The sequence below is a fragment of the Abramis brama genome (assembly GCF_963993115.1).
Source record: "Abramis brama genome assembly, chromosome: 13".
Taxonomy (NCBI): domain Eukaryota; kingdom Metazoa; phylum Chordata; class Actinopteri; order Cypriniformes; family Leuciscidae; genus Abramis; species Abramis brama.
In genome coordinates this window covers 7,819,027-7,846,733 of record NC_139975.1, presented here as the reverse complement: position 1 = coordinate 7,846,733, position 27,707 = coordinate 7,819,027, and the positions used below count along the sequence as shown (strand labels likewise).

At 37.1% G+C, this 27,707-nt stretch overlaps 1 protein-coding gene across 1 annotated transcript in view; it reads right to left on the bottom strand.

Moving 5' to 3' along the window:
- Positions 1–27,707, bottom strand: part of col23a1a (collagen type XXIII alpha 1 chain a) — a 130,334-nt gene that overhangs the window by 23,354 nt on the left and 79,273 nt on the right. Inside the window, exons 3-9 of the mRNA XM_084132282.1 lie at positions 19,249–19,322; positions 16,482–16,508; positions 7,062–7,088; positions 5,147–5,173; positions 3,804–3,830; positions 3,061–3,087; positions 225–296 (exon numbers count right to left, since the gene is read on the bottom strand). Of these exons, the coding sequence (XP_083988408.1) occupies positions 225–296; positions 3,061–3,087; positions 3,804–3,830; positions 5,147–5,173; positions 7,062–7,088; positions 16,482–16,508; positions 19,249–19,322 (281 nt within the window). The remainder of the gene's footprint in view (positions 1–224; positions 297–3,060; positions 3,088–3,803; positions 3,831–5,146; positions 5,174–7,061; positions 7,089–16,481; positions 16,509–19,248; positions 19,323–27,707) is intronic.

The following is a 27,707-nucleotide window of genomic DNA, read 5'->3' as shown; positions in this document are numbered from 1 at the left end:
ATGGGGTAAAATATGGCATTCACCCTGAATCAGCCACATTCACTGAAGCAGCAGCTTGCATGCAACGCTCAGATCCTTCAGACATGGATGATGTTATTTAATTGTAAATATTGAAACACAAACAATAACACAAGCAATCACGCTATATGACATAAGTTAGAAATGAGGAAGATGAAGATCTAGTAAGGGGAGTGTCCGCAGCACATGCCTTGCACACATGCTACCTTCAGCATGCGCCTCTGGAAACTGGGCTGATCGGCCGAGATGTAGCCGTGATCGTAACGAGGAAAGACCATCTGTGCGTGTGAGTCCCCCATAGTAAGAGACAGGACGTCCCCAGAAGAACAGACAGAGGAGGAAAAGACAAAGGAGAAAGTTGAGGAGAACCAATACGAGCATTGAAAAGCTGAGCAAGATCTCAGGGGCCATGAAGGGAAGACGACCATGGAGAAGCTTGGAGATGAAGGCTATGGCAGCAGTGAAGGGACAAACCTTAATGAGAATCTGATTACTATGCAGACCTGCATGAGTGCCATGACCCTGCGAGAGGAACAGGATGAACAGAGGAGCAGAGATACACAGACCAGTCATCAAAAGAGCTTTGAAAGAGCATTTCACTGCCACCGGAATGAGAATTAACAAACCCAGACGAACACCTTGCAGAATTTTGCTCAAATTAGCTTAACGTTCAGACCAATTATTTGGCTGATATTTGGCTGAAATGTTCAGTGTCAACCAAACACTGCGTCCATTTGGACGATTAAAAACTCTGTTCCAAAACTGAACAACATCCTTGTCAATGGATAACATACTCTGCCATTCAAAAGTCTGGGGTTAATATGTTATCTTTTTAAAGATATGCATACATTTTATACTTATACTTTACAAACTGTATACTTTTCTTGACATAAAAGTGATAGTAAGACATGTATTCACAATATTACAGAATCTTTCTATTTCAAATAAATGTGGTTCAATGTTCTTTTGTACTTTCTATTCATCAAACAATCTTGAAAAAACAATGTATCACAGTTCCCATAAACATATTAAGCAGCACAACTGTTTACAACTTTGATAATAATAAATGTCTCTTGAGCAGTAAATCATTATATTAGAATGATTTCTGAAGAATCATGTGACACTGAAGACTGGAGTAATGATGCTGAAAATTCAGCTTTGATCACAGGAATAAATGACATTTTAAAATATATTACAATAGAGAACACAATAGTACTGTTTTTACTGTATCTTTGATTAAATAAATACAGCCAAGAGACTAAAAACATAAACAACTTATTAATCTAATATAATATTATTTTGTGGAATGGTTCAAATTGGATATGACTGGATATAATTTATTCAAATTCATGCCATGTCATAAAAATCAAAAACAATACTTGCAATTTTGACTTGCTCTAAATGCAGACCAAAAAGGACAATGTGTGGACTGCCAAAACACAACTTAGATTCAGAAAATTGTACCTAAAATTGTTGGTCTTACCACCTTGAAATAAAACTGGACAAAAACCATGGTTTTATTTTTGCTGTCTTAAATCACATCTGTCTGGACAACATATTTATGTGTGCTTGTCTCTGTAAACCACATTCACAGGGCTAGATTGTGCTGACAGAGAGCTGCACGAGAAGCACTTTCTGTCTGCCGCAAGAGATTTTAAATAAGGCCGTACCATTGAGGTGAATACAGATGTCACTTTCTCTCTCTGAAAAGTGTTGTGAATGGAAACAGACAAGTCACAAGTGTAAGGATTGCAATTCACCATCGTGCTAAATTGTGTTGCAGTAAAACCGGTAAACATGGCTAAGAATGAAAGTCAGCTTCAGAAATCTGAGAAGTAAAGGCTTGCAAAAGAGAAAGAGAGAAAACAGAGCATCATAGAGAGAAAGTGAGCGAGTGACACAGCACGTTGATGCCAGCGCGAGCATGAGGGTTGAGTTAGCAGGGATGTGGTGACCTGAGGGATGGTTGAGGTTTCCCACACTGCTGCTTTCCTCAGCACTACACACACGCTCAGCTAACTAAGCTTCCCGTTCACTTCTATTGTTCTTATGCTATATAAATTACACTAATTATATTTACTACAGACTAACCCCAACCCTAAAATAAAACTTGTGGCAATTTTAGAAGAGAGTAAAGACATTATTTACTCTGTATTTTTCCTTTTCAGGGAGGGCTTCCCAAAAAGGGAGGATTGTTAAGCTTTAGTTGAAGTCTGGAGACATTTTTTTTATTGTTTTTGTGCTCTGAAACATGCCATCTATCTCAGACAAATACACAGATACACACACAGCACACTCTTTAGGGAATCAAAATATCAATAAATTTTTTTTACACACACACACACACACACACACACACACACACACACACACACACACACACACACACTTTTATATTATATTATATCATATTGTAATTGTTTCAAAATTGTTTAATTTAAATAAATACTTATTTTACTATGCATTCCATTCAAAGTAAAAAAAACTATTATTTGAAATCTGAAAAAGTACATTATCCATTGACAAGATTTAAAATTTTGGAACACACTACTCAAAATCAACACTTCTTTGGTCATTTCAAAATAGTCAAATATCGGTCAAACAATTCTATGTTTGGATTGGACCGTGACAGCAAGTGTGGGCGTGCTCATCCTAAAGAAACTGCCCAACCCAACAGAAAGTTAAAACTAAGAAAAATAAAATGATCTTCCCATATTTTTACTTTAGTTGCCCATCTCGTAAATCCACATGCACATCCTAGCAATGCCACTTCTTTGGATGTGCGTGAAAAAAAAAGAATAAAGAAAGATGAAGAAAATATGAGAAAGAGAGAATACAGTAAATGAATTCAGCCTTCTGTCACACACAATTCAGCCCTTCAATCCTGGTTTATGATGCATCATCAGTCTTCATAAATGTGATTAACATCCAGTCAGGAATCTCCTGCATTACTCTGAGGCACTTTCTGATTATCTGATTGTAAGGGAAAATATGAATATATAGATCTATTCAAAGTGACAGAAATATGCATGTACTACTGACCCTTGGTCCAGTGTCTCCTTGGTCACCCTAAAACACACATAGACAAGACATTTAATTAGCAACACAGCACTATATGAACTTCAGTAAAGATGTTTCTATATTCCGACAAGAAGTTGAGTGGTTCTTGATTGTGTGGACGGTTGCTAAGGTGTTCTGAGTGTGTTATGTGGCAGATTGTAGCAATAATAAGCTACTTTTGTTTTAGATGTAAGAGAAAGTTTCCTGACCCACTTAGCTCATTTAAACATCCTCATTCATAATATAAACTGGCTTACTGTCAGCATAGTAAACCATCTATTCAACAACAAAAGAGCAGATAAATGAAATCAGGGCAGAGAATGAACATAACTCTGTTTACTAATTATTATAAATGAGAAACACTGATCTAGGCGAAAAAGCATCCTGAAGCTCCATGTTTGTGTTTTGTTGTGCTTCTTTTTTACTGCAATCAGGAAAATACTTCAAGACGGTCTTTATTTACCACAGGTTTCTTGTTACTCTAATTTGATGCCTGACACAGTCTACATTCCCTCCAAAACATGTGTTTGAAGACAAAAGCCAATGCAAATGAAATTTGTGAGTTGTTTTAGAAATCGGAAAACATCTGCTTGCTGGGAAGCTGAGATCGGAAACGGAACGAAACCGTCCTGTGTGTGTGTGTGTGTGTGTGTGTGTGTGTATGTGTGTGTGTGTGTGTGTGTGTGTGTGGCGTACAATTTCGACAAGAAAGATACTAAGGGTACCTTATCTCCTTTTGGTCCTGGCAGCCCCTGGAAATAAATGAGTTGGGTGTTTTGATTAGACAGATTGTCCAAAATGAAATATTGATATGACAAAAGTCTAATGGAAAACGCAGTGTAGTTCAAAAACATATCTAAAAACCATGCATGTGAACCATAATTCCTTCGCTAAGAGTCCTTAGTGTCTCAGTGTCCATAAACTTTCACATGTACCTCATTTTCAAAGTTTTCAAAGTCATCTTTTTCTAAATAGAATAATAGACAGCAACTCACATCTGCACTAGATATAGCTGTAATCTTTGATCTTAGAGTGACTTTCACTTGTAAATAACATGATCAAACGTCGGTGAATATGATGGACGTACAGCTGACCGAAAATGGTTTGAGTGAAACTGGAAATGAGAATCATTTCATTTCATTTCATTTCCAAATATGATATTTTTATGAGGTTGTTCACATGACCTTCTCACTGTGACCCATATCAGACACTTTTATAAAACAAGAAATACAGTTTCAATCGTAAACTATTTTAGTTTTTATATCTAAAATGCTTATGAAAGAAAAAAGAAAAGAAAAATTGAGCAAGTTTTGTTGGCTCAAAAACCTAATAAATAAATGCATGTATATATAGATAAACACACACACTGGAATTAAAAATGTCAGAGTCAGCCATGTTATTCAAAGAATCTGTGTCACATTTGAATAAAATCAGATGCAACCGATTCAATCGCAACCTCTTACTCATTTTAGATATGGAATACTCTACAATGCACATCAGTTATATGCATCCCAGAATCCCACATTTCCATGCCTGATTGAAACCCACTGTATGACGACCTTAGACTCTTTCATGCAAGTCAAAACAAAACAACTGTCTTTCACAGGAAGCGACAGACGAATGGCGCTTGGAGGTGGTCTGCCTTCCAGAAGAAGTGGTTTACGTTACATTGGACAAATGGGCTTCCCTTGGCAGCGCTAAAGAGCACAGCAGGGTTTATAAACCACCGCTGCACAAGCTAACAATGATGAATTCTCTCTTTTTGGTGTGTAATCCATTATTTCCATCTCATTTGGGGATAGACATACATGGTAAAAGGCACTTTGTGGTGTGTGTGACCCTATATCTGAGATGATAAATGGTCTGAAAACGTATATAGGAGTTTAATCCCTCTGATGCCATGCAAAAATAAAACCATAATTTCTCTTTTACACGGTACAAATGAACAGCTTTCAGATGTGTGTACATTTTGGTAACTTTCATAAACCTATTATAAAGCAAAAGTTAACAGCACTTATTGGTCTACAATACTAGATACGGAACAGTAAAGATTTGAAATTGTTTTTACCTGGCTTCCTTTAGGTCCAGGAGTACCCTGCAAAACAAATCAATTAAATTTCTAGTCAAAACGAGAAGTCTCTCCAAGTCTCTATAGATATGGCTCAGGTAACTCTTTCAATGTAAGTCTATGAGATGGTTTCACAACCTCCATAAGTCAAGACTCATAATTCTGATTGCTTAGAAAAGTTACACAAACAGTCAGTTACATGCCAGAGATTTAATGGTGTTTATGAGCAACAGTAGTTTAAAAAAAAACAATAACAATAATCGGTAACACTTTATTTGACAGTGTCCTTGTTACAGAGTAATTACTTAATTAATTACTTAGAAGTAGACGTTGTAATAACATGTAACAAAATGTAATTAACATGTAACTAAGTTATGGAACAGCCTGTACTTACAGATTGTAATTACGCACATGTAATAGGCAGCTACTCTTACACATATGTAATAAGCCGAGTCGGTTACATGCGTGTTACAGACTTGGTACAGTGTAATTATATAAGAAAGTACTTAGTACTACACAATGTAACACAAGTACTTAGGCTACTAAGGTCGGGAAAAGCCTGCAGTTACACATGGTAATTGTGTACGTTCTGCATTACACATATGTAACATAAAATAAAGTGTATCAAGATTGTACTTAAGTGCACTTCATGTATCTACATACCTTATCCATCTTAATTAACCCACTAGTTTACAGCTTAAATACATGCAGTAGCTTCTTAATTACATTAAAATTACAGAATGTTACACAGGGATAAGCTACGTAAAATAAAGTGTATCAAGATTGTACTTAAGTGTACTTTGTGTATACATACCTTATTCATCTCTGCCTTAGTTTGATTTAAACTCACTAGTTCACAGCTTAAATACATGCAGTAGCTTCCTAATTACATTAAAATGACATAATATTACACAGGGATAAGCTACGTAAAATAAAGTGTATCAAGATTGTAATTAAGTGTACTTCATGTGTATCTATAAACCTTATCCATCTCGGCTTATTACATATGTGTAACAGTAGCTGCCTATTACATGTGCGTAATTACAATCTGTAAGTACAGGCTGTTCCATAACTTAGTTACATGTTAATTACATTTTGTTACATATTATTACAACGTCTACTACTAAGTAATTAATTAAGTAATTACTCTGTAACACGGACACCGTAAAATAAAGTGTTACCCAATAAGGTTATGTAATCAAATGAAAGGAACATCTACTTTGTGGCCATTTCCGTTACAAGCTTCTGCAAAAAAGTGAGTTATGTCACACATAATGTTACCCATATGGTAAATACACATACTTCTTTGAAATGACATATTAGAGCCCCTAAAGGTACATGGTGATGGAAAAAAATATGAGATGGGAGGAAGAATTGTCATTGCTTTTGCGTTCCCCAGAGAAACTTTTTTGTTTGCTCGCTAAGAACAAAAGTTTTGCTAGTGAACGCAAAGTTTCTCAAGGGAATGCAAAACTTTTAAAATATATTTTTTTCCCTCCCATCTCATATTTTTTCCACCACCATGTCCCTTTAGGGTCTCTGTAGTATCCCATTATATTTAGCAAATGCGAATGGCAAAAAAATCACTTGAAAAGCTACATTCATATGTCTTATTCAAATCTAATATCTTTAACGTTTTTGCTTATGTCACTTTCTCATGCAACGTCAAATGTAAACACGTCAGACGTCATTGCAGAAACAATGATGTGGTGTGTTGCTGTCTATGTGCAGGTCGCACAGAAAATTATAACATAATGGAGATTTCTCTGTGGTCTAGTGAAGAGGTGCCTGTATTTGGTTATAATAAAACCATTGACAACTTTTCTTTTCAAAATGTCACACTGAGAAAAGTGAGAATTCAGAACATCTTTTCCACACATAAAACCTTGTCTTTTAAAAGCTGGGGAATACTCACAGGTTTGCCGTCCAGACCAAGTGGACCCTGCACATCGGAAAAAGAGAAAACACAGACGATTAAACCACAGGAGTCCCAGACAGCCCGTCATATAAAAGAGTAAGTTCAAGGATAGACTCTGAAAGGAAGTGTGAGGGATAAATCAAGAGATGAGGATCAGGAGAAAAACAGAATTAAAATGATCATGTCTGGCCATTATGTCATTTCTCTATTTTTAAGATTTATATTATATTTAGATTAAGCCAGGAGTGGCTTAGTAGCTACTTTTAAACATCACTGGAGTGCATCTTGTGACAAAACAATAGCACTGGCATATTTTTTACGATAACTTTCCATCATTTAAATATTTAACAAATAATATTCATAGTAGTCAACTCATGTTGTTCGGAAATCAGACTGAGAAATTAAAGTGGCTGTGCAGCGTCAAAAATAGAAAGGATGTTCTTGTTCAACACTGGCAGCTAAACATAAGTTATTATTTTATTACTTTTATGCAAAAAGTGACCTTATAGGATTTATTTTTGTTCAGAAGACCTGATGCCAAAGGTGAAACCCCTGATTTAAAAGTGTCATGAAGCACCTAGACTTGATCTAAAAGTAGCAGTGTCAAATAATTCACATACTTTTGAATTGTGGGAGGTCATCAAAATGGCTGTGACGTTTGAACTTAGAAACATATATCTGTACCTTTAGTAGCACTCACACATCAAAACTTCATTCACACTTTTTTCTTTGTGTTAGGGTGGGAAAAGGGAAACATGATATATAACACAACAGCATGAACAAAGTAGAGTTGAAGCAGAAGAGAAGAAAATAAGCCTTGGTGCAACCTGTGTGTTGGTCAGTCAGACTTGTCAAATAAATAAAATATAAAAAATTCTTTTGACCCACTAGAGATAAATTGGACAAGAAAAAACGAGGTGAAATGATATTACCACTTTTAATGGAGGGAGGAAAAAGAAGGTGTCAATTAGGAGATAAATTGAGAGAATAAGAGGAATGCAACACAGCCTGACAGCAACTACAACATCCTCTCTACCTGCTCAACACAGAACACTGAAATGAACATCTCCCTCCCTACAGCTCATGACAATGATCACCTGATCAATCTGATCAGTGCAGAGCAACAGGTGAGTCTATAAATAGAGGTTGATCAGCTCTCCAAACACTCATGATCTAGAATCACAGAAGAAAGACAAACTAATATTTAAAAGGTATACAATATGTAAGAATTTTGTATCAAAATATCCAAAAACCCCTTGCACAGTGTTATTTCTTTCAATTGTGTACTTACATTATCCTAAATGTTTCCAAGAATTAGTAAATTTAGAGAAATTCCCAATTATAAATAGTGCCCGTCCATTGTCACCTGTCAGTGACGTAGTATCCGCGTTATCCCTGGTTTCCGCTTGTACTGCCATAGTAACCATGGCGACAAATGTGGACAACTGCGTAATGTTTAGCGGTGCGCTGTTGTTGTTTCATTCAAACATTATGGATCATGGCAAGCAGACTTTGGTACAAAAGGAGAACTAAAACGAGGATCAATATCAGCGTGGCGTTTTCTAGATGCCGAGAGCTCCGCGACAAACTTTGACTTGACAGAGCTTCACGACTTGACTGAGACGTCGCTCTTGCATGTACTTTATTAGACAGGTGAGCAAATATACATAAAACAAATCAATGTTATATAGCTCAACATGATGAAATATGATCAATATGTTATTATAATGTTGATCTAGCTTAATGCTAGTCTCATATAACACATATAATAACATAACTTTCAACACATTCAAATGCTGTTTAGTATGATAGTGTAACGTTAGACCAAGTTATAAGACTGGAAAAACTGGAAGAGCTCTCTAATGAAACAGCGCTGCATTACCTCACAAGTTTAATTCGTCAAATAAACTGACCTGAGTAGTAATTCAGTACTTGCGGTTAGTCCGGTAGAATTAAAAGTGCTGATATCGGTCTCTCATTAGCAATCGCGCCCTGCTTCATACCACAGTCATGTTAAAAAACATGAATGTTTTCACTCATCCATAAACATTATTAGATCCATCAGCATGACAGCAAGTTCCATGATTGGAACCCGGCTGTTCCAATATGGCGGCATGTGTGTCAGGTACAGGCAGGACAGGTGCGGCAGTAGCGCTTTTATTTTATGCATTGATTTTAAATGTACTAAAACCGGTTGAAAAAGTTATTCATTCAGAGAGGATTGATATTGACCGAACAAACATTAAACAAATAACCCAAGCCACAACAAACTTCGGCTATGGGAAACATGCACTGGCAGTAACGTTCATGTATCCATAACTGTACTATCCAACAAAGAAACACAAGTCTTCAGAAAAGATACAACAAAGCAATGCTAATCACAATCTGCTTACTACTATCTGGAGATATTCATCCGTGTCCAGGCCCGCGAGGGGAAGTAAATTCTGCCGACATAAAACGCAACACTGCTGTTTCACAGGTATGCACTCTTTTTTGTAACAAATCATCGATTGAACAGATTCAACAAACTCGATTGAACAGATTCAGCGACCCCTAGCGGCGAAAAAAAAATAACATTTTGTAGCTTTAATGTTTTATGCTAGTTTGTTCAAGTCCCTAATCATGAGCAACAGTGATGCATTAGCAAACAGCGCTAACAAGTAGTTCCAAGTATTAAAAAATACTGTCTACTCAATGCACAACTTCATGTAGCTTCTCTTTTTAAAATGCATCTTTTAAACTTGTTTGAAAATGCTCACATGTTTGCGTGCGTATGAAGTGAACACAAGTTCTAGTGCCCTTCAAACTTCAATGAAGTGTCTGTACCCCAAAAGTAAGGAAACATCCTGGGCTAAAACAACGAACACTAAGCTTCTGCCTTTGAATAAACAGACAAAAGATGTACGAGTCCATTGTGGACAATAAACAATCCATGGTCTTAAGTGTTCCCAGAGGTATGTTAAGGACAGGACGTTTGTTTTGAGGACGTGCTGGAAGCTCTAATCATACATCTGGGAGCGTTTACATGGCCTGCTCTCTGTGGTGTGTCCTCATGGTGAGCAGACACCATGTGCACAGGTCAATGCCAGCGGACTTCCTGCAAGAGAAATGAACGAATCGGCTAAGACATCTAACTCTGATTTATGACCCGAGTACTCAGGGTCTTAGACCCCTTAAGTTCATCATTGGAGGAGGTTGGTCTTCTCATTGGTCACTGTTGCTGAGTCTCAATCTGTTGACCCTCAAGGCCAAAGACTCTTACATTTGTAATTGAATAATCCATCAAAATGATTGGGGGATTAAGGATTTCTTCCTCAAAAACCTTAGAAACACAGCCACTGTTGAGTTTTGCATGGACAAACGCCACTCTCATTATGATCCATGAATGTCTCCTTCACATTTCCAAATGTTCTTGTTATCTGTCTCGCACCTGAAGGTCTATATGTATGCCACACATGAACTAACACAACTCAATTTACAACCCCCCTGAAGAGTGTTGGTAACCCTGAAAAAAATGAAATCCATCCATTATTCCTCAACCCGCTTTTCATTCTCCTCCAGCAACAGACTGAACGGCCAAGCGAAGTACAAAACCTCCAAGAAAAACCTCTCATAAAACAATTAAATGAAGATTAATCCTGGATGTATTATTTTGATGTGTGCACCACCGAATTCCAAGGAGGAACACCAGGAAAAAATTCCAAAGTAGCACGAATTTACCACATATATTTAACCACAAAGTGCAAAGGAGTGAGAAAGAGTATTCGGATTACCAGTAAAGCCGCAAGAAATGAAATAATGACTTTTTTCCCTGTTGCCCTTTGCCAGCGTTAAAGTTTTTCAACATTGCTATATATCGCAAATCCATCACAGAGTAATCAAAACGCTTTGAGTTCAGGCCTACAAAAGCATTCCTTCTAATATTGGACTTTGTGGTGGGCTCAATGGTGCTGCGAGGGAAATCTGGGGGGATTGTATCAATGGGCCCTTCGAGTCAAATTAAGACTCAAGTGTTTTAATCAAAAGAATCTTTCACAGTTTTGACTGCCTCTACCCTGCTTAAGATCTCGTGTTTGGGTTGGACAGTGCAGAAATGCCCTATCTTTCAATGCCAATATCTGGTTTTAAGCCTTTAATGCACTGTAATTTCTCCAGTAAAAAGTATCTAAACAAGATTTACTTGAAGAAATATTGCATAAGACATTAAGCGCCAGCGCAAACCATCTACTGACATTAAAAAACTACTGTCAGGATTTAATAAAGACACGCAGTGAAAAATTTATGCTGAATAGGGTTATTTTTGCTGCTGACCTTATTGCATACGCATTTGTAGGAGTTTCCCTTTCAGACGCAAAATTTATGGGAGGAGAGCATTTAAATGAATCATGCAATGTGATTTACTAAGGTTTGCGTTCGTCAATTTACTGGTATTTGCTCCATTATTTTCCGCCCCAAAAAAGCATGTCTTAAACCAGACGCTAATTTGCGCTGCTCTTGGTAGCGTTGGTCATTATAGAAATGATCCGGCTGCTTTTGTGCAGAACTTTCCACTCCCACACACGCTTTTTTGGAATTACGCTCTCACGCTAATTTGCCCTGTTTAGTAAATCTGTCCCTAAGCCTTGTTTCCAGAGAATATACTGTTTATCGAATTACATTTTATTTAAGATTTTTCTTACCCATTTGCAAATTGTTACAAAAAAACGAAGCATAAACCTCTCCAAATGTTAGATGAACAAGGCAAAAATAGGCTACTGAAAGCAGATATTACTGTGAACAATTCATCCATGGATTTTTTTACTTTGTCATGTTTAATCGAACTTTTATCATTTAGTCCACTTAAACCCTGCCTCTTCACAATCGATTATAAGCATGCATTCATTTCGGAGTGCGCTGTCAATATCTCAAAATCCAATCAACAACCAAATGATAGAAACAAGTCCTGTCTTAAATTTAAAATGTCCTAAACATTTAAAAAAAAATCTGTTTCACTCGTCACAATATGGTAGAAACGAACTGTCACTACTTCCTTATCTTTAAAAATTTCACAGTGTTATTTTAACCACTTAAAACTATTTAATATTTGTCAAATCGGAGTGTGTAATATATATTCATGTTCTCAAGGATTCTGCATATTGAATAAAATTAAACATTAAATTGATTGTGAATTGATCAATGATTCATTCGTTTTTTGTTTTAAACTGAAAAGACCGATTAGGCCAATTATATAAGACACTGAAGTGGATAACGGACAGAGAAGCATGCAATGCAAACCCAGGTTTTGCATTTGCTGCATGAAAGAAACCCAAGAACCAAATCTCATCCCTTTGTGACTCTGCAGGGAGAGAGGAACCCTCATCTGGATCCAATGTCCATGAAGTCTCCACGTCTCTCTGTTCTCCTTTCTTCTCGGGAGGGAATATCCTTTATTTGATTGCTTTATACTTCAAGTACATACTTGGGATATGTGACATTCATTTCTCTCGCCAAGAAAGAAGTTCCTGGATTTAAAAAAAGAAACACTACCATGTCAAGAACATTCATAAAAAGCCTTTATATGACACATTTTCTCTCCGATGTTCAGTGACAGAATAGATTTTCTGAAGAAAAATAAAGCGACGTATGTGGCCGTGCAACTGGATCTTTCTTTACTAGCAATCTCCTTCAGTAACTTCTCAAAGTTTGTGTCGGACAAATCCAAAAGGATCGTGCTCAAATTCAAAGGGATCGAGCCAATGACAGTCTCGTGTGAGGCGTTCTCAGGCTGCGTCTGCATGTAATACAGTCTGTTTACGATACTGCTAATCAAAACATGGCCTCAAATGAGCACCGACAGCATGTGGGCACCACCTGAGCGTAAGAACAATGGCGAGGCATCTGTTGCGCTCATGTATGCGAGTAACATTAACCCAGCACACTTACAGAACAGAATCAACCTAGATTTACCTGGATTCCATCAAACGTATAGGCGTACACGTCCTGTTTGGCTCCTGTTGCTCGTCAGCTAAACTCCTCGGGCTTAGTGTAACAGTGTAAATGATATTTACTTGAAATCATCTGCTTTTTGTCATTAATAATCCTCGCCATATGACGCAAGTTAACACAAACTGTCTGTCAAACCAGTTTACAGGATAAGAACAATCATGCTGTGAGCGAGTAAAGGGGATTGTTTAAAAGACAGCGAATGCTGCTATTGCTGGTGAATGGAGTGAAATCACTAGCGTATGTTTCACAGTTGCTAGCCGAAAGCATTTTAAGATTGTGTTGTAAACCGTAAAGGATGTGGATTTGGGGCGAGTTCACACAAGCACCTGTCACTCTGTTCCAGATGATGCAAAGGCTTGGCAGATGCTAATGGACATGCTCCAGTTTAGGAAATCTGATCCACTCACACATAGTGAAGTACTCTACTATTGAGCTCAGTGAGCTTCAGCTTCATGCTAAACATAGTGAAGCCTTGGGTGTTTTTATATATATACTGTATATAAACACATAGGGATGTGCTCAACGACTACTTTCATTAACGTTTAAATGGAAATTTTGCAACCAACTAGTCTAATGCCTGCTACAGACTGCGATTTCGGCAATCCTATAAGATCATCATTACAAATAGCACTGTATGACATGGATCTAATAAACTTGGGTACGACGTGTGTAGACTGTACGATGATGACACCTAGTGAATCGTAGGCTACGACATAAGTTAGTAGGCTATGAAAGAATAAACATCCTCAGCATACGCTAGTGGTAAACAAATAGAGCCAGATGAATCGCACTTCGGCAAGTGTGGTTTTTAAATGGACTGAAAAGAGGAGTAAGCCGTAAGAGGACAATATGGACACGGTCATGGCTAGGGAAAAGAGGCCAACTTGACATGCCAGTTTTGCAAATGGAGCTTGAGGCAAGTCGTTTTTTACATTTTAGTGCCATGTCACGTTGATCAATGCGCCATTTTATGTTGCATTTTTATTGGCTAGTCAGTAGACGTAGGTCGTAGCAGCAAACACACTGTGAGATGATCATGCTAAACTTATGACACTGTCAGAAAATGATCGCTGGCAATCTTTGGTTGCAAGACCATGACAACGGCGGTATTTGAACTTCTCTCACTGCACGATGTAGGACCACCGCTTAGGAGCCACGACCACAGAAATCACCAAGAATGGTCATCTTTCATCTGGGACAGCCCAAAACCGTACAATGTGCACCGGCCATAGTAACTGTTCAAGTGTCATTAAATGTGCAAATAAATGTAAATGACTAGCTATTTCCAAGTCAACTAGCAGCAGCAGTATCATTTAATCACTAGTCTAATAGTCTCGCACATCCCTAATATACATACATTTAATTTCTTTTGACAAAATATAGCCTAGCATTCCAAATATTCCCAATTCCCATTGCAATGCTAAAAATAAATAAATAGATGGATAGCAAATTAAAAATGCAACAGAATATATATGTATATATATATATATATATGGGACCAGAGGTAACTCTTAAAATAATTAAAGATATAACAAATAATAATATATATTAAAAAAAACCATCTTACTTTTGATTTTGGGGTGAAATAACCCAGACAATTCTTTGTTTCAAGAATGACACACAAACACACACACACACACACACACACACACACACACACACACACACACACACACACACACACACACACACACATGCGCGCGTGTCTGGTTCGCTTTTTTGTGGTTTGACTCTCCCATAGACGTAATGGTTTTTATATTATACAAACTGTATATTCTATCCCTTTACAATAACCCTAACCCCAAACCTACCTATCACAGAAAACATTCTGCATTTTTACATTTTCAAAATGTAAAAAATAAAATGTTTCTCATTCTGTATGATTTATAAACTTGTTTCCTCATGGGGACCTCAATTTAGGTCCCCACGGTGACACGAGTCCCCATGAGTCAGTGTGCATTCAGGTTGAAGTCCCCACCGGGATAGAAAAACAAGCACACACTCACACTCAAACACACACACACCTGTCTATAATTAGCTACAGACTTTTCCCGGCAGACATACAAATCTGGGAAAACCATGAGTGTACCTCTGATACTAATTTGCTGGGCATGACTGACCCAGCCTGGCACAGACGTATCTAGAGGCTGATCTTACAGCAGATACGCCATGCCATATCAGTGCAAACATTTCTCTGATTTTAGTAGAGATAATAGGTAGAGAGACAGGAAGTGGTAATGTAATAAATAATATCTGCAGTATAATTGGCTAAAGAGGCACAATAAGGCTTACTCAGAACTCCCAGACAAATACATTCTCTATTGAACTCATACTTCACGCCGCGAGGTGAGTAAGGCTTGTTAACTAAACATCTCGTGATATTTGGAGCCAAACCAACCAAACCAAGGGGTCCACAATTAAGACCCAGACAAAACAAGGTACAAAGCCTCATTCGCTTTGTGACTAACCACAATCTGACCCCAGGTTCACCTTGACATGTTCCAGAACCGCCTGTTGCTTATCATTCCGCGGTCCGCTGTTCTACTGAGAGCCACTAGAGGCCACCACACCACTTCAATAATAGATTATACAATCATAACAATGATCCAATTCAATAAGAAAACTGTTTGGACCCCAATAATTGATCTCATGTTTGTATCTACATAAACAAAGGTACTAGAAAAAAATATATAAACTGACTGTTGATTGTTTGACTGGAGCTTGTTTCATAAATGAAATACAAGATGCAATTATGAGTCACAGTTTACCAAGCAAATGTATTTTTATTTGAACACAAACAAACTCTGGAGCTACTCTAATCAGCGTCCAGTTATAGGAAAAAAATCCTCAGATGTGTGTTGTACTTCAGCAGATCGAAGCACATCTGCCCATATGTCACAGTTAGCATGTGATGTTTTGTCTACGCCCAATTCATTTTAAAACGCCCAACTACTTTCCCAGTACTTTCCGTTTCAGGGTTCAAGAAACCAGGAAATTACAAACTAAAAGTTCTAAGTGTCTCTGGCCTGCTGTCCTGGACACAGGTTTAGCCAATGGGGTGAATCTATAGCGGTTTCAACAGAGAAACACTATTACCATTGTAATTGAGCCCAGGAGCGCTTTCACTCTTTCCAGGAAACTCAGCATCATTATCGTCCGTGTTGCTAAATACCAGCGAAAGACTTCATTCTTCACCAGAGATAGAGTTTAAGACTTTGAAATTAGTGCAGACACTATTACTAAAACTTCTCTTGCGACATCAGATATTTAAAATATATTGTTTTAGCTGCACAGATGTTTAGTGAGACAGAAAAGAGAAAATTAATATCAGCAAGTGAACTGGAGATGATTAAAGCAATAAAGAAGTGAAAAATAGCCAAAGATGGAGATTAAAACACAAGAAAGAAACTCGATAATTTAAAGAACATTTACCGGGTAACCGTCGCGCCCAGGTTTGCCCTGTGCAAAGAAAAATTGGGTATAATAAATAAATATAATCCTAGAATAAAAAAAGATTACAAATCTTAAGGTTCCAAAAGGAGGATTTCACAGATTCCACAAAGAACCTTTCAGGGAACAGTTTCTTAAAAGACCCATTTTTTCTTTGAAGGACATTTTAATAATCCAAAGAACTTTTTAACATTATAAAGAACCTTTTGCGCAATGGAAAAGTTCCATGAATATTAGAGGTTCTTAATAAACCGTTAATGCCAATGAAGAACCTTTATTTTTAAGAGTGTAACATCATTACAGTTTCATAATCCAAAGAAGCCATGGTTAATTTCATGAAAAAAAAAAAAAGATAAATATTGATTACTCTTTATTTTAAGGTGTCTGTGTTACAGTGTAATTATACATTTAAGTAATAATAATTAACTACATATACTTAATATAGGGTTAGGGTTAGGAATAGGTTAGTTACATGTAATTATGCATAATTTATAGTTATTACTACAGTAACTATGTAACAAGGACACTGTAAAATAAAGTGTTACCTAAATATTTTTAAATTCAGTGTGATTAACTTAAAAATATTGTAGTCATACAATTTGAAAAATTGTAGTCACACAATTTGACATCTGCAAGCATTAAACAGATCAATGAAATCTTCATGACAGCCTACAAAAATACGGATTAGAAGTCACGTATTATGCTTGAACCAAGGTGTTGACGGCTTGATTTTAACCTAAATCTAAAGCAGGTTTCAGACAGTCTGCAACCTGTTGTTTCACCGTGTTAAACTTTTGTTGGATACCAGAACATTAACACCGGATCTTCTAGAAGCCGCTCTGCTTTTCAGCTAAATATTCCAGAACTTTATTTTTTAGCATTATTCTATAACTTTATTCTAGTTTTATTTTAGAATCTCAGAAGCACTGGTGTGAGTATTCTAGAATGCTATTCTTTCGGCTCAGATGTGAAGATTCTAGAAATTGCAAATATTCCCAAATGTAAAAATTTCAGGAGCTATGAAAGATCCCAGGACTTGAAGGCTGTTTCTCAGCTTTTATGACTCACCTTCCAGACGTTTTGTCAGCCTTACCACAATACAGAGCTCATATCTGCTGCATGTCATTATTTTGAAGTGTGAGGACGGGGTACTTACTGGGGGTCCTGAAAAATAAAGAAAACACAACAAAGAGACGTGTAAAACAAAGCCAAAAGTCTTTTCACTTTCAGTTTAACTTATGATAAAAAAATACACTTTCACCAAAATAAATGTTTCCTGACACAACATGGCACAGAGATGTATGTCAGGTAAGTGTTATGACCCTCAGAGGAGACAAAGAGGTTTAAGAGACACATTGAAGTTTTATGAGGCAGAAAGTTGTTGGTATTTACTGACGTCTAGACGCTGACAGAACTCGCTCCTCTTAAGAGTTTAAAGAAAACATTCACTCAGCACAGTCAAGCTCTGACCGTTGTGAATGAAACAGCTTCACCATTTGGAAAGCATTTACCCAGGCTAAAAAAATATGTTCTAAGAACGTTTTGCTAACGTTTCCTATTACGTTATAAAAATGTTATTTCTGAATGTTCTCTGAACGCTCAAAAAAAAAAGTTTTTTCTTGGTTATGCAAACGTTAAGGAAACTTTCACTTTTATCATTCTTCAAACATTTTTTTTCTGAAGATGTTCTCATTCGTTTTAAAAACATTATTAAAGACCAGATAACTTTGATCCAGCATTCTATTAATGTAACTGGAAGAAATTTGTTCATAACTTTTTGTTAAGAACCTTGCCAGAATGTTCTGAGAATGTTAGTTGGGCAAGTGCAAGATGGTAAAAGAGAAGGAGTTTGAATGTGTGTGTGTGCTTTATGGAGATAACTGAAGACATTAAAATCGCTCAGTAAAAAGATTGATCTTTCAACTGATGAGGGATGTAATTGAATGAGCGCTTTTTAACGACTGAGTTATCATGGACACATGCGACACGCCTAATGTTTGCACTGATTAGTCTGCTAAATATCTTCCAGCTTTCCAACCATATTTTCTCTCTCACACTCAAGAGAAACAAACAAACTGTTGTGCAACAGAGAACCTTTCCCCACATTCAACTCTTCCCGTCCACGTCACGACCCAAACTACAACAAGCACGCACTGTTAAACAGAACCACATCTAGCAGACCTTAGTGACAAAATGACCCACTATCTCTATGTAAATAAAGTGTTCTGCCAGCGTTTGAAGTTCCTCTCCCAGGGCAGCGGAGCTGGAACAAGTTTAAAAAACAGATGTAAAGAATTGTCATCCTGTCCAAATGCCAGTTGCATGGGAACTATAATCAGATATAATCAGATCTGGTCAGGAGGTGAATATAGGTTCTGCTGCACAAACTGTACACATTATCCAAAGATACGGCATACTTAAGGTCATGGATGTTTTCAGGCAAGACATAATCCGGACACCTTCTTAAACCTCTCAAGCTGTACTGATGGCTTCTAGAACAAGTGACACGACAATGAATCATTCTGAATCTGTGCCCTTGAGAGCCACATGTGTGTCTACCGCTCAGCTTCACTTAGAAATACATCAGCATCTTTATTTGTCATCATCAGTCTGAGTTTAATACCTCTGAATCATCTGAGGGTCGGTGACTCAAAACCACATTCAATGAGGATTTCCTCCCTGTCACATCTAATGATTATGATTTAAACACTCTAACAATGTTTATAGAAAGGCGCTAGACATCAAGAACGGGCAACATGAATGAAAAGATGCACTCACCAGGGTCACCTCTTCTGCCCATCCGTCCACGTTTCCCAGGAGGACCTGAAGTCAGGAGAGACAGAGAATGACTTCATAAATATCTTACATAAAATACATTTTGGAATTGATTTGACTTCAATTTGAGTCATTGCTGAGGTTTCTGAACACATGGATTTATTAAAAGGATCTTCCGATCAGATGTTTGTAGAATCCCATGTGAACGCTGTCAGGGTTTAAGTCCAGTGATGAAGAAGGTACAAATAATGGCAGTCTTTATTAAACATAAGCCAGCAACTTTAAACCAAGCCATGCACAAACAATTCCGGACCAAGAATGAGCAAAGGTGAGGAACTTAAATACATATGGTGATAATTTAAATAATGAACAGCTGTGATGATTAAATTAATATCCATGGTAACTGGTTATGGCGGGAAAAGGAAAACAAAGTAGCACATGAAAACTAAACAGACTGACAGAAAACGAAACCAAAACTAAGCATAACTGTGACAAACTCTGAGCTGAAATAATAATGAACTTCATTTAAAATATATATTGCATATATAATGGTCAGAAATGTGTTACATTTGACAACCAAATCAATATATAAAAAAAAATTGTACTTAGTTTGAAGTCTTTTTAGTACCAATAGGATTTTTAATTGACTTCAATGTTCCATTCTCCATCATTCAATGCATATTGCCTGTGACATATGATTGTAATGCAGAATTTAGCTGAACGTTTTGGTTAACTTAATCTTGTATTTTTATTTGATGTATGTTGTATTAGTTTGAGATCAAACAATAATTGTAGGACCCCTTGTTAAAGTTAATGTAAAAAATCTGATTCTCATTAAATATAAAACAGAAATGAATATCATCTTACCTGATAGTAAAACAAATAGTATTTGGATTATGGAAATGAGAATTTTAACTGGGAGACTTGGAGAGGATTAAATTTGCTTAATTATCATGAAAATAAAATAATTTTATTATTGTCAATCTAAAAATGATACTTTTTATTTTCTTGATGCTTAATAATATTAGTTTTTTTCGAAGTGAAATCCGACCTGGACATTCCGTGACAGTTTTCATGAGATTCACGGTAAAAGAAGTCCATATGAGCCAAATGGCAGTAACTTGACCGTGGCAGTAGAAAGGTGTAAAAATAGCACTATGTGTGATGTAGAAACCAGTCCCATTTGAGTTTAAACTAGGGAAAAGATCAGGATTAGGTTCAAATCAATTGTTCACCGATAAATGCAGATGAAGCATGCATTTCTGTGCATGAGGCATCTGGGCACCACGCATCACTTCCTGTTCGTGTATATGTAAGTCAGAACAAAGCAGCCGAGGGCATACCTCCCAGACGGTAGCCAGGTCCCCCATCTTCCCTCCTGTCTGTTCCTCTGGTTAACCGATTAACCCCCTCCTTCTTTCTGTCCCTTGGGCACTAAATCACTTCCATCAACCTTTTTTCCCTCCCTTAGGTACTGTGAAATAGAAACCATACCTGAGCTTGGCGGGAGAGGGGGATTCTGGGATGCTAACAAGCTTGGGTCGCAGACTCACTCTTCTTGTTGGAATTATTGTTATTATTCTAGGTTAATCAACCCCTGCTGGTTTAACCCCTATTAGAAAGATTGTCAGGAAAGGGTCTCAGGGTTTCACTTCCTCGGTGTGGTTCACTTTACTAAATCTAGTGCATCCAGTATCCTTACAGGAATGTTCAAAGTACAACTTCAACTCTATCGCATCCGTGACATGCAGTCGAATAACACAGGAAATACATTCTATATGTCTCTCAGTTATTTATTCATTTATTAAAGATTTATTTTTGCAGTTTTTGCCTTTTTATTATGATAGGACAGTGAGTAGACATGAGCGAAGAGGAAGAGAGAAAGGGGGACGGGATCGGGAAAGGTCCAAGAGCCGGAAATTAAACTCGGGTCACCCGAGCTGCCCAAAGGGCTATAAGCACTGCACAGATGATGGGACATCATTTTCAACTTGACTTCAATGTTTCATTCTCCATCATTCAATGCATATTGCCTGTACATAAATCAACTTTAATGTAATGTCATCGCTGTATCGCCTATTGCCTCAACGGTGTACAGCAGGGTTCACCAATCTCGGTCCTGGAGGGCCGCTGTCCTGCAGAGTTTAGCTCCAACCCCAATTAAACACACCTGAACCAGCTAATCAAGGTCTCACTAGCATACTAGAAACTTTCAAACAGGTGTGTTGGAGCTGGTTGGAGCTAAACTCTGCAGGGACAGCGGCCCTCCAGGACCGAGATTGGTGAACCCTGGTGTACAGTGTCTTTGGGCGGATTGCTGAGGCGGATTGCCAACAACAGTCATTTTAGAACTGTTTGTGAACTGATCTTAGGACCTGTTTACAACTGGTATTAAGATTACTTTTGGTCAATCGGACCACATGTAGACGAGGGAGACATATTCCCGTTTACACCTGGTGTCTCTTTTGTCCACTTTCAACTGCTTCTGTCCAGATTTTTTCAAGGGTAAGGGTCTATGGGTGGTAAATGTATGGGTTTTTTCACATCAGTCGATCTAATGGACAAAATAAGCTTGCGCAATTTACATATGAACGCGCCTGGAGATTATGAAAAAACATACTGAGAACATCAGCTTTTGTTTCTGCTCTGACAGCTACAAGACGACGCATAACGCTGTGAGTGTGTGTTAGAAATCAGGAATGGTGAGAGAACATTGTGCTTTATACATTTTACATCTTCAAACCAAGCTTGGGTCTTCAGACGACAAAGTTTAAATCCCGTCTGGCTAGAGCGCTTCCCATAATGTTCACGTGTTAGGTCAGTAGGCGGAGAGTAGGCGTCTTTTGTGACTGTTTGAACGCATTCGACAAGCTCAAAACGTTTTAGACCCAGTTTACACCTGAATTTAGCCTTGTCCACCTGTAATCCGATCGACCAAAACGCATCTTAATGCCAGGTGTAAACAGGGCAATTAGTGATTTAGGAGTCCTCTCGACTACCCCTAACTTTTCACAGATTTAAGAGCTGGTTTTGGCACTAAAATGCTTGCTCTTAAAGAAAACATTTAGGAGTCTTACAATTAGGACTGACACAGCCATTATTTTAAGAGTTTCTCCTAAATAGACGAAAGTTAGGAGCTACTTTTAGCCTTAGTGGCACTGAAATCACATGCTTTGCTTTTAATACTTGTTTTAACAAAAATGAGATGCACATTACATTACTTCAAAAACCCTCCAGGTTGAATTTCATTTGTAAGTATACTGTTAATTATTTGACTGTAAATTTACAATAATACTATATATAGAAGTGTTTATTTTTTACAAACTGAGGAACTTGTTGAAGTTATTATCCATGGTAAATGACAGCATTGATGCTTAACTTATAAACTATACTCAGAACTTATAACTTTAAACTTTTAACATTTAACATTCCTTGCCATAGGTTAAAGGTCACTAAGTGTACTGGAAGTTGCTTTGTACAAACCTGGCTGCTAAATAAGTACTGTGATATCTTTCTTGTTAAGAAGACTTAAATATATAAGTATAAAGAAGGTCTGTAAATTATATCTTACGCCATTCTTTTTCTGTTGCTCTCTCTCCCTTATGTGTTCTGTTCTATATAATATACAGCTTTCAGCTCAACTTCCCCTACCGTAATGACGTTCCAGTGTTTGTGTACGATAACACAACTCATAGTCAACATGAACAAAATAGTGAGCCGTAGCTTCATCTTTAAGCTCTTCTAGCTTACTGCACTACACAGTATTAAATTACAAAAGACCAAACCACAACGGCTATAAATACAAGTGTAGCTATGTTCTTCACTAACAGAGCCCATAAACACCATGAGGAACTCTGAGACACTGGGCTGACGGCTCAATGCTGAAGACGCCAATGAAAGGGGCCTCTCAAGCTTTTTATCTGTCAGCATTTGATGAACTGTCTCATGGACAATTATCATAAAAGTAACAACTGCAAGATTAAAAACTGGAATCTGGATGCAATCGAGGTCTTCGCCGTCTTAAAGTTCTCCTATGTTCTCCCCGATAGCTGTCCCATTATGTGAACTTTAAGAAATCAGATAATTGAAGTGTATCATTATTCTCAGCTTTGACGATCTAACCGCTTGGCGAAATTCCAATCCTTATCCGATTGAGAAAATCTGGTTCTTATAGTCATGCAAAGGCTTGATTTAGCTACTGTGACATTTGGTCTAACGCAAATGAAAACGTCATTGTTCTCCTCTGGCTTTGTGTTGGGAGCAACTGTTCACAATAAGTGTCAGCACTGAAATCACAGAATTCAATCCTCTCGGTTCCTTAACCACAACTGAGTTTTCCTTTCCAATATCCCTCGCTGACCAAATTAAATTCTAAAAATGGAACGGAAATTAGATCAATACCAGAAGGTGTGTGTGGTTTGTGTGGACATCACCGTGACAAACCTTTGTCCCAGGCAAATTCAAACATAATCTGACAGGAAGTTCACACATTATCTTTCAGTTATCCAACATCTGTAACTCAATGAAATAATACACTAAACTTGCACCAGTTTCTTTCTATACCTATTGAAAATCCAATCATGAAATAGTCGTAACCTCTAACTTTAAATGAGAGGTTGATTAATTACATGTTGGGTTAAAATGGGGAAAATGCGTATTTTAGAGGCTGTAACTAGTTATCATTTCCTTTTTCACTATTTACCATCATTTCACATGTTTGCAGTTCATGTAAGCAGTCTTGTGATGTGACAAATACATGTAATATATCAAATTATGTATAAAAAATATATAATTATTATACATGAATTTAGATAAATTGTTTACTTGCAACTGTTTGAAATGCCACATCAACGACATATTGATAATTTAAGCACTTTTTTATCACTAGGACGTTATTCATTGCACATTAACAAAGCGCTTTCATGTTCATGCAAAATGCAAAAACAGAGAGAGTTATTTGGCTTTCTGTGATGTCTGACAGGTGGTTTATGTTGACTTGTGGGGGGATTGTAACAGAGCAGGAACTCTGACTGTCAAATCAAATACTGCTGCTCATGAGAGATCACGAACAGCCAAATAACAGAGCCGAAGTCAACCGTTTCAAATGAGGAGAGGCAATGTGTGTTATCTGGGCATTCCAATGTGTGTGAGTGTGTTTACGTGTACGTGGAAGATGGTTCAAGTGCCAGGTACCATCACACATGGAGTTCTGAAGTGATTGTTGTTTTTGTACAATTATAAAAGAAACGTTAATTATAAAGTTATCGAGTCTGTTCAGAAAATTCGGACTAAACCGTTGGATTCATATGGATTAGTTTTACGATCTCTTTATGAACTTTTTGAAGCGTCAAAGAGGTAGTTGAGTAGCTGTCAACAAAGAGACAGAAAGCTCTCAGATATTAAATATGACTTTAAATATGATATGCAATTGCACATCTTCATTGAGTTTCCTCCTATTATTGTGGCTTTGTGGTGCCTGTTTTGTATTGTTTAAGCTTTGTTGAAGAGCCAAAGAACAGCAGAGGAAACCTGGCCATCAGGCATTCTGATTAGAATAACCATGCACAATTCGCTCAAATGATTTTAATAAAATATTTATAAGTTGTTTTTTTTCAGTTTGATAGCCCATTTTAGCTTTAAAACATTACAAAAACTGAAGATATGTATGCATCTGCAGCATCTGCACACATTTATTGTCCAAGCCACAGCAAAACAAACAGAGATTTCACCTCCTCTAAACACGGCCCATCTAACATCGCTTTTCTGCAAAGATTAAATCAACAATTTAAGCCGCACAGTACCAAAATAACATATGGAACCCGCCATTAGCATGTAAATGTAATGCGTGAGGGTTGGCGTTTGCCCGTGTAAGTGCGGCTATTAGGAGTTTGGCCCTTGCATGATGGAGTGTGAACTCTCTTGACCTCCGGATAAACAACTCTGTCGCTCTCCACCCCCAGCCGCCTGGCCTGGCAGTGAAACATTTCCATCTGTTTGTTGACGCTGGAAGTGTTGGTGTTTATGAGAGGGGACGTCCTCAACTGGGTCCCAGACACTCGTTGGGTGGCTCTCCCATTAGCACAAGTGATTATAATAGTGAACAGAGGATGTTCAGACTCACGCCCCATCAAATGCAGCACGACAAAAGTAGCCCCGGGGCGTTATGAGAGGATTTCGGATTCATTCTAATCATCGTGTAGGTTAAAAGGTCATGAAGTAGCTACTCATTAAGACAGGTAAGAGGTGAAAGTCATAAATCACTTACAATTTAGCGGCACAGGAAACGTGACTGCACACAAATTGATAACACATTACATAAACCTGATGTTTCCTACACGTTTTCAGCTTATTATTTCAGTCATAATAAGCTCCATAATGATATATTTATCTTATCTGAACATAAACAAATGTCGCCGTGTTGTTTCTAATGGATGCAAGTGATTGTTGTCTCTACACCACTCTGGAGCAAGTTGACTGTACGACTGTAAGATTTTCCTGATACTGTATATACATAAGCGGAACATTACTGTGATATAATCAAATCAGACACCACTTGCTTTCTTCAGAGGTGTGTTAGACCCATTAAATCCTATTACAGTTATAAAACAAGAGTTCAGGGTCCAAACCCAAGTATCAAATGCAGGTAAAAATAGGCTTTGTATTGAGTTATTACAATGCCAGTTGGCCAGTGATTATTAGGAACTGCAACATAATACACGGTTTAAATAGAATTGTGAGAACAATAATCTGACCCTCATTCATTTCAAAGACATACAAGCCATTTACTAAGATCTGTCATGAGTCGTGTATCTTCACATCAGGTTACAAAAACTTTTTTTCTTCAAATAAATAACTAAATCTAAATGTATATACATAACAGATTTATACATTTAAATATATATATAAACTGTAGTTATTTTTAAATTATATAATTATAAATAAATATATTTTTAAATATATTTTTATAAAAAAAGTTTATATAAATGTTTCAAAAATTATATTTCCTGATAATTATATAATTAAAAAAAAATATATATATATATATATATATATATATATATATATATATATAAAATAAGCATTACCATTTATTTAAGAAAATTATAAACTATATTTATGGAAATAATGTTTTATACAAATAAATCATATATATATATATATATATATATATATATATATATATACATAATATAAACACATAATATTTATTTATATATGTTTTAAAAATTAAATAAATAAATAAATAATGTGGTCAGTCATTTGAAATTTTATTCTCAGAATTGTGAAGAGAACATTCGAGAATGAAATTGATCTTATCCGCTGACAGCCAGTTTATAATCAGTATAAAATGGACTGCGCCTTCTGTCCACCTGAATGTCATCTGGTGTAGATCGGTGGTATCTTGTGACAAACACATGTGAGAAGCTAACAGCAAACAAGTACATGATCAAGTGGTCTTGATTCCCAGATATTTTGGCTCTCCTTTAAACCCTAGACATAACAGTTTTAATAAGCATGCAAGGTATGCTAGAACTTGGTATGCTAGAACTTTACTAGAACAGCGTTACTTGTGATTGCCTGTTTTTAAATATTGCTAATCAACTCACACAGTCTGAGACTAAAAACATTCGTAACTCGAGTGGATCGCTGGATGTTTCACTAAATAGAGCGTTACTGCAGCCTGTTATCATTAAATCAGTTTCTGATGACTGTAAACCACAAGTTCAGGTTTTGGGGAAGCGGAAATCTTTTCAGCAGGTTTTATTATTGATGTGAAAATCACTGTAACATGAGCCAAGATTTTCTTATTCCTATTTGAGGAAAGAATTTGTTTAACCATGCCTGGTGACCACAACATTAGTGCGGGTATCATAATCTTAATGTATCCTTTTAGCTTTGCAGCCACTTCAGTTGTTCATTGATAAAACATGTTTGATTGTGTAGTATTTTCAGATTACCTACTAAGACTATAGAGGGTCATACTCAGTAAGTTTATGAGTAGGACTTTATCTTATTAAACAGTGTGAGAAGAAGATTGCCAGAGAAGAGGATAAGGGGTCCAGATTGACAGCGCTTTCTGTGCAGGGTGACCTTGGGAACATATTTACATCTATGTTGTCGCACTTTCGAAATGCTGCCAGATCACAAGCCTCTACGCATTTCAGACATTTGGTTGAGCAGCCAAATACAGTCAGACAAAGATGACTGGCTATCATTTACACCTCTAAACACCTAACTCATTGACTCCACAGCAGAGAGTGCCAGAAGCTTCAGTGAACACCTCATTCCTCACAGGAAAACTGAGAAAGTGTGGAGAGAGTGATAAAAGGAGAGAGACAGATAGAGAGAGAGAATTCACTGTGTTGAAATTGCACAAACTGATATTACGAGTGTCAAAAGCATTTCAGTCACCAGATCTACTTGACCATCCTG